Genomic DNA, 9,046 nt, shown 5'->3' with positions numbered 1-9,046 from the left:
GGGGGGTCTGCTGCAGATAACAGAGCAGGCAGGAGGGGGAGAGGATGAGGAGAAGAGCGGTGGACTTATTTCTAATTTTATCTGACTTAATTAATTTAATTTATATTGTTTTTATTTTACAAATAACACAAATTTGACTAGAGTACACCTGATTGTGAACAATTAATTTCATATAAAAAGTTTTGGGACCAACAATAACAAGTTTTTAACTTCTTAATTGTTTACAACACTTAAATAGAAACACAAACGTCAGATTAGATGTTAAACACCAGACATTTGAGGCTGTTTATCTTAGGAGTTGGCAAGGGCAAGGTTAAGAAAAAGGTTGAAGAAAGGTGTAAGCTTTTCTATACTTTATCTTAAATAATGTGGGTTTAACCAGAAGGGCGAAACGTTCTGTGCTCAGCTTTGGTCAGACCTCAAGGTCACACACAGCCAGCTTTTACCTTGAGATGATGTTCTGTCACCTGCCAGGTAGATGGGGGCGCTGCTGGCGAATCTGTCTTTAGACCGTCGAACAGGGGACCCCAAGGCATGCTCTTTGACTCATTTAGCATCCACGTCAGCAGTAACCAGAAGACAAGACCTCGACTGGAACCCAGGTTTTAAATAAAACTTCCGTCTGGAGAGTTTCTGAAGTGGATAAACCAGGCGTTGGTTTTCCACACGGTGAGGTTTCCCCGTTGGCGTGAAGGGGCCAAACCTGACATAGTTTCAGCTTTTGATTCCCCGAGAGAATCTAGCTGTCACAGTGACTGACAGTCAGTCACCTTTTTCTCACTCTTTCTTTTCTCTGTACTAGACGGGCGGAAACTGTTAGTTCCTAAAAGCTTAGAGAATCTATGGTCCGCCCCCCAGAAGGTTAGTTTAGAAAAAGAAATTATCAAGGAAAAGTGTTAGTTTCAGAACTCGCTGTGCCCTCCTGAAACTAAAACAAAGATTATTGCTGCTGCTGTGTGGTTCAGAACAAAACATTTCATGACCTATTTAATTTATCTGATGAGCACTTTAAAACATAACTGAAAGAAAAATTAATTGCTTCAATTTCAAAACATTTGCAAATATGATTCAGACAAGTAAAACATTGATATTTCATCAACTTAAACCATAAAGATTATTTTAGCTAAATAAGAATTTTTCCCACAGAAAAACCTTACATAGCTGAAATCATACTGAGGGAGAAAAGAGATCTGTCCTCTCTTCTCCTGTAACTTTGATAAACATTCTCTGATTATCAAAATGCATAATACTTTCAGTTAAGAGAACACTAAATCAAATAAGAGAAGATTCTTCTGTTTTTATCTGGTTTAGAAGGAAAGTGGCCTGGGGTGGCCTAAATACAGTTCTAAGTGGAACAGAGTTTTTGTCCATTCGAAGGTCCATCAGAGGACTGAGAGTCCAAGATAGTTCCTTGATAATTTGACTTGAGGTGACCCCTACACACGTTACAGGGAGTACTAATTGAAGGAGGTAAAAAAATTGATCCTTTTTGTTCGAGCATCACTTTTCTGTTTCTCTGTCAGGAGTTAAGTAAGGATTTTATCTTTTCTTTCTTTTTTCTTTTGTAGGTAAATATATGGTTAAGTAGATAGTTTTGTTTGACAATACTTTAAATTAAATAAAACTAGCAACACATTACATTCTGCTTTATTTAAAGAAGTGAGGAGTAGGGAGACGAAAAATTATGTTTTTTTGATCCTGAGACTGGACGAGTAGATCTCGGCAAACTGCCGACTTCAAAAGGAGCTCTTGGTTCAAAAAAGGTTGGGCACCCCTGATCTAAGGCATCTGGGGAAGCAGCTGGGTGGGTTAGGGGCCTTGCTCAAGGGTCCACAGTAGGTCGAATAAGTGGTGGAGGTATGTTGTAGAAGTAGATACTTTTCCACCCAGATTTTTGGTAACAATAAGGAGATTCAAACCCACTGATCACAGGTTTGCCTCCTCTAATCTCTGCATTACCACTCCCCCATTTGTTTCACATAAACAAACACATAAATCATACCTCTGTCCATCAACAGTACACAGAGCAGCGCCCCACAGGTCTGGGCTGAACCGAGCCAGCTGGGGAATGTAGTCTGCCACCTAAAGCAGGAAGAAAGAAAAATACAAAATGTTGTCCCAGGTTGTTTACTTCTTTATAGGTGAAAATTTTAAAAACATTGTTTTAGAGACTTCATGTTAACAATAACTTTGCCCTGCAGAGTGAATGCACCTGCAGAAATAAACGAAAACCTCCCTGAGAGTAATTTTTGTTTTATTTCTTAACCTACATTATCACTGCATGTAATTGCTCATTTGCTCAAATCCAATTTATTGCTCAGATTCTATTGTTTTATTGTGGTTGTTCACGTTATAATCTAAACGCAATCTTAATCATAATCCAATGTAAGCAGTTTGTGGCTCTGAAGTGACCTGCATGCCCAGAAGAAGTCATGACATCACACTCATTATGCTCATGCTCATGCTACACTATAATATGCATGTGTATCAATTTTGGTGGGCCGCTAGGCTTTACATGCCTCCCTGCCAGACCAAGCATCATTCCTTTACTTAGAGTGGACATCACCCGTCGAGCACATGCTAAAAACAGCACTCTCAATTATTGTAATCATCGTAACATCCCTCAGCATGCAAAAAACAGTCCTAGTCATCGGTAAACTCTTAAGAGTTCAACAATATATCCAAATAAAAGGCAACAGGAGGTGCTGTTACAGCGGCAATGTGCTTGACTAACAGGAAAACACAGAGCCCCTCGATTTGCTTCCTGTCCCAGGCATTGCTGCTCTATCCACACACACAGCTGTCCATCACAGAGACACCTGGACAGATCTCCAGTCCATCACAGGGACACAGAGTCACACAGAAGAGCTTCAAAAGGTTTTTGAACTGGACTCAGAGTTCAAAATGCTTATTATTAATAATAAAGATTTGTCATATCAGCCATAGTAACTTATTATTACTGATTATAAAGGAGTTTCTAACATTAAGATGTAATCAGGCAGTCAAATATTCACATATATGTAAATTTATTATTACTAATACTATAGTTAAAAGGTGAGCCATGTAAATTTATGTTTGTATTAAACATGTAGCCCTTCATGATCCTCTGTACCACCGAGTAGCTCTCAGTCTCAAAAAGTTGGTCATCCCCACTATAGTTGATTTTGAAGTATTGTCAACAATAACACGATTAAATCATGCCATATTTTCAAATTCAGTGTCAACATTTTTTAACGAAAACACAGTGGGGCACTGGTGGGCTGTCAAAGCAGCCTTATAATCAGGCTTAGCTGGGGGAAACTGGGGGAGGGGGTGAATCCTGCAGTCCATTTACCATTTGAAAAATTGCACTTTCTACAACGAGAGCAACTGAAAGTAGAGGCAAGACAAAAACCAAAGCATCAATCCTCTAATGCTGAATGTTGTACTGACATGGTCCAACATGTTAGCGTACCACTGTTTGCATAATATGCTAGTGTAAATTCTCAATCAACCAGAGCATGACAAACTTAGAAAGTTTACAAAAACAAAGTAACTGGACTTCTGCTCTTTAGCTGAAGGATTGCTGGATGATTTGGCTAAATTTGGTATGCCAACTTAACTCTTAATTTCCTTGATAGGATAGAATTTTGATATTGATATGAATAATAAAACGGTCAGAAAAACTGCCAAGAACTATCAATATTATAAACCTGATGTCATTTAAAATATCTTTAACTGGAATTATGACTAGACAAAACAAAAAAGTGAGTTATCTTAAATTTACTTTAATTTGTCATAATTTAAAAACTGAAATGTTTCAGATAGTCAGCAATTTATTTCCGAAATTTTGAATTGGAGCCTCTATACAACTCTATGGTGAATCTGACAATTATTTTTAGACAGAATATAATCAGATATATCTCAAATAGGTATGCCTAGTCAAAATATAATAAGAGATAATCATAAACCAATTTCAGATAGGTGCTGGGAGGTGGTGATGGTTTAAGAAGAGGGCTTAGTGCAAATTTACACTAGATACGGCTCCCCTCCGCTCAGATTCCCATCTGATCATCATCTCAGATCTAGACAGCATTCTGAATGCATCTCCTGGAGCTGACAGCGCATTGAAGAGATAAGGACAGGAGATTTTGGAACGCATCTGTGAGGCGTAGCTGAACCAGTGATGCAGAGGGAGTGCATACTGCCGAATTTCTTTCTGCTAAAGCAACAACTTGTGGGATTTGGAAATAAAGTATTGCTGACTTCTGATCATTTTGACTGGAGAAATGTTTTCTGATTTTAAAACTTTGGCTGAATTGGCACTTGTTATTCCAACAATGTCGCAGCAGAACACGGATTAGACTACAGAAAAACTGGCACCTGCAGATGTATGGCTGTAGGCTACTCACTGTGCGTACCATAAGATTTTCCTTAGAATGATTTTTTATATAATTATTAGACTTGTTATTGCATAAATCAAATCCATACTCCCTCCGTCCGTCCATTTTCTTCTGCATATCTGGGGTCGGGTCACGGGGGCAGCAGCCTAAGCAGAGACCCAGACTTCCCTCTCCCCAGCCACTTGGGGCCAGCTCATCTGGGGGAATCCCAAGGCATTCCCAGGCCAGCTGAGAAACATAGTCCAGTGTTTCCCCTACCATTATACAAGGGGGCGGGCCCCTCCGCCAACGAGACGGCCCGCCCCTCTAAGAATTTCACGGCATGTTGTCATTTTTATTTAAATAAGTCCAGATCAAGTCCAGAGCTATTTTTTGCGTCCCTCCATATCCACCTCTCACCAAACATGGGGAAAAAAGACGGCACAGAGCGAGGCTGAGCGCTGTGTGTGGTCCGCACAAAGATAGGAAGAAGTGTGTGCGCGCGCTATGAAAACTCAGCTTTTAATCACGTAGCACCGATGCGAAAGCTTTGCAAGCTACTTTTTCTTTCTTTAAAATAAAATGCGACAGGTGAATCCACATCATTGTTACCTTATCAATAATTTAGAATCACCAACACAGACCCTGCGTGCGACCAGTTTCCTGCGAGTCTGTTCATGTTCTATAAATAGCACTGATCAGCAGTGCAGCTATAATGTCCCTCAACTTTGAAAAAAGTAACCAGAGTAGTTTTTAAACTCAAATCGAGACAGAATCAGCTGCTGTACAGGTCCTGCTGGACTCAAACATGGAACTCCTCTCCTGTCACGCACACACTGCAGGTCAGACAGACAGTCCCGTTCTGGAGCATTAACCCTTAAGGGCCCAGATAATAATCGGTCTTTAAAATGTGGTAAATAAATTATTTTCAGTGACTGAGAGGAAGGTTTTTTTTTTGATAGTTGCATAATTGCATTTTCTAAATGTTATCCTTTATATCTACAAGAGAGTTCTAATTCTTAGAAAGGACATGATTTGAGGTTTTTACTGATAATATTTTATTCAAAACATGTTACAGAAGTCATAAGAAGCAGGTTTATTTTGAACAAACATTACAAACGTGTTCATTCCTACAAAACTGTCAAATATATTTACAAAATGCACTAAACTGATTCAGATTAACATAAAATAAATCATGTTTTATCATTAAATGTCTGTTTCCTGCAATAAAGAAAAATCCTCCTCATGTCCTCCTTGTTCCTAATCAGGGTCAGGGTGGGGCTGGAACCTGTCCTCGCTGCCTTTGGGTGAAGGCAGGGGACACCTGGACAGGTCTCCAGTTCACCAGAGACACCTGGACAGGTCTTCAGTTCACCAGAGACACATGGACAGGTCTCCAGTTCACCAGAGACACATGGACAGGTCTTCAGTTCACCAGAGACACCTGGACAGGTCTCCAGTTCACCAGAGACACCTGGACAGGTCTCCAGTCTCCATCAGGGACAAAGAGATAATCAACCTTCCACACTCTGTCACACCTAGAGTCACACAGAAGAGCTCCAGAAGGTTTGAAACTGAGAATTCTGGACTCAGATCATTTGCTGCACAGAGTTCTAATCATTTATTATCAATAATAATTTGCTACGATAAATTATTATTGATAATTATCATGAGGAGTCCTTAACTTTAGGATGTAGTTAGGCAATTAAATATTCATGTATGTGTAAATTTATTACCATAATTGAAGGTGAGTCGCGTAAATTTATGTTTTCATAAAACAAGTAGCCCACCCCCCCCACCCAACACCAATTTCCTAGGGGAAACACTGTAGTCCCTCCAGCATGTCCTGGGTCTTCCTCTGGGTCTCCTCCCAGTGGGGCGTGCCAGGAACACCTCACCAGAGAGGTGTCCAGGAGGCATCCTAACCAGATGCCCGAGCCACCTCAACAGGCTCCTCTTGACATGGAGGAGCAACGGCTCCACTCCGAGTCCCTCCCGGATGACCGAGCATCTCACCCTATCTCTAAGAGAGAGCCCAGACACCCTATGGTGAGATCGCTTGTATTCGCGATCTTGTTCATTCGGTCATTACCCAAAGCTCGTGACCATAGATGAGGTTTGGAACGTAGACCGACCGGTAAATCGAAAGCTTTGCCTTTTGGCTCAGCTCTCGCTTCAACACGATGGATCGGTACAGCGCCCGCATCACTGCAGACGCAACACCAATCCACCTATTGATCCCCACTCCATTCTTCTCTCATTTGTGAACAAGACCTCGAGATCCTTAAACTCCTATGCTTGGGGCAGAATCTCTTTCCCTACCCGGAGAAGGCACCCTACCCTTTTCCGGCTCAGGACCACAGTCTCGGATTTGGAGGCGCTGACCCTCATCCTGGCCGCTTCACACTCTGCTGCAAACCACTCCAGTGAGAGCTGGAAATCATAATCTGATGAAAGCAATAGGACCACATCATCCGCAAAAAGAAGAGATGCGATCCTGAGGTCACCAAAACGGATACCCTCAACACCTCGGCTGCAGCTAGAAATTCTGTCCATATAAGTAATCAGGGAAAAAGGGCAACCTTCGCGGAGTCCAACTCACTGGAAACGAGTCCATCTTACTACCGGAAATGTGGACCAAACTCTGGCATCGGTCGTACAGGGACCTAACCGCCCATATCAAAGGGCTTGGTACCCCATACTCCTGGAGTACCCCCCCCCCCCAGAAGTCTCAGAGGGACACAGTCAAACACGTTCTCTAAGTCCACAAAACACTGGTTAGGTGAACTCCCATGCACCCCCCAGGACCCTGCTGAGGGTGTAGAGCTGGTCCAGTGTTCCACGACCAGGACAAAAACAACACTACTCTCCCTGAATCCGAGATTCGACTATCCGACAGACCCTTCCCTCCAGGAACCCTGAATAGTCCTTTACCAGGGAGGCTTAGAAGTGTGATCCCCCTAAAGTTGGAACACACTCTTCAGTCCCCCTTTTTAAATAGGGGGACCACCATCCCGGTCTAACAATCTAGGGGAACTGCCCTTGATGTCCACGCAATATTGTAGAGCTACATCAACCAACGCAACCCCACAAAATCCAGAACCTTAAGGAACCCCGGGTGAATCTCATCCACTCCCAGTGCCCTGCCACCGAGGAGCTTTTTAACCACCTCGGGGACCTCAGCACCAGAGATTGGAGAGTCCGACCCAGGGTCTCCAGGTTCTGCTTCTTCATGAGAAGACTACTCAGACTACCATGAGATTGAGGTGGTCTTAGAAGTATTCTGCCCACCGACCCACAATGTCCCAAGTTCAGGTCAGCAGTGCACGATCCCCACCATAAATGTGGGTAGCAAACTGCTTTCCACCCCTGAGAAACCGTATGGTGGACAAGAATCGCCTCAAAGCCGTACAGAAGTCTTTTTCCATGGCCTCTCGAAACTCCTTCCATGCTTAAAAATTGTTAAAAGGGGTGTGGTATGAGAAATACTTAGATGATCAGATGTTGTAAATCTAAGGTGAATAAAGATTAAATGAGATTTTAATCTCCTGTCCAGTTTGGCAAAATAGACCTCCACTGGGCTTGAAGTTTCCAAGCTAAAAGGTCTTTCTTGCAGATAAAAGACGTTGTCTTCTTTATGTAACTTTTTCTGGAATGTTGGCTTTACAAATCTTAGCTCTGAGTTTTGTGTTGTTTCTCAGATATGGACAAACATAAAACGCAAATGGTACAAACATACTCAAGTGATGGAAAGAAGAAAATTCTCTCTCTCTCTCTCACTCTCACTCTCACTCTCACTCTCTCTCTCTCTCTCACTCTCATATAGCCTCAGGGTTAAGAAAGAGGTCATCCTAGGTCACTTCATGCTACATAGGTCGATTTTGCCACCAATGTGAGCCTTACTGTGATGATGCATAAAAACATTTATCTCATTAGATTAGATTGAAATTAAACTAGTTTTTGTTCTTTAAAACAAAGTGTGAATATTTTAATTTCTGATTTAAACCAACAAAAACAATGTGTCCCACCTGGCCTCCTGAAAGGTTTTTGGCATTCTCATATAGATCATCCATGTGGGCACAGAATGTTTGGAAGTCTGGAATTACAAACTTCTTTCTGAAGGCCTGAGTGAGCAGGACGATGTTACTCTGGACACACCTTGGACACAAAGGACAGAAGACAGGTAAATGGAATAAAACGTAACTGGTCATGCCGAAACAGTTAAAAGAAAAGTGAGAAGAACGATTCAGTTTTGTCTTCCGGGCAGAGGGTGAAGTGAGGTTATGGGGTAAGAGAACTGTCAGAATCATTGTATGTGTAACAGTCTAAGTTTGTACATGTAAGTCTATAAACCTACATAAATTGGTTACAACTTTGCCAAATTACAAGTACGAATCAAATTTACAAGTACAATTCTTTTACCTGTCAAAATAACAGACATTATGCATGGAACACCGAAAAGATCGATTGCAAACAGTAACTAAGCCAGACCACTAGGGGGACATGACCACTGCCTCATTTGGGACCAGATGAACTCTTTATAAACACAATTTGCTGAAGGGAAAAGCATTTGGAGGCTTTTCAGTTTGTCATTTATGTCATGTAGTGCCACAATAAAGTATATAGTGGATTTATGATGAAATATGTTATTTTATTTAATTTTTAATTGAACACTATCATTTTTT

At 41.5% G+C, this 9,046-nt stretch overlaps 1 protein-coding gene across 1 annotated transcript in view; it reads right to left on the bottom strand.

Moving 5' to 3' along the window:
- Window positions 1-2,002: 2,002 nt before the first annotated feature.
- LOC106519804 (glutaminase kidney isoform, mitochondrial) overlaps window positions 2,003-9,046 on the bottom strand; it is a gene marked incomplete at both ends in the record, with an annotated part of 57,495 nt that continues 50,451 nt past the window's right edge. Inside the window, 2 exon segments of the mRNA XM_014011618.1 lie at window positions 2,003-2,082; window positions 8,390-8,519. Of these exon segments, the coding sequence (XP_013867072.1) occupies window positions 2,003-2,082; window positions 8,390-8,519 (210 nt within the window).

This window comes from Austrofundulus limnaeus, unplaced genomic scaffold (genome assembly GCF_001266775.1).
Source record: "Austrofundulus limnaeus strain Quisiro unplaced genomic scaffold, Austrofundulus_limnaeus-1.0 Scaffold83, whole genome shotgun sequence".
Lineage (NCBI taxonomy): Eukaryota > Metazoa > Chordata > Actinopteri > Cyprinodontiformes > Rivulidae > Austrofundulus > Austrofundulus limnaeus.
This window is presented reverse-complemented; position numbering and strand designations above follow the sequence as displayed.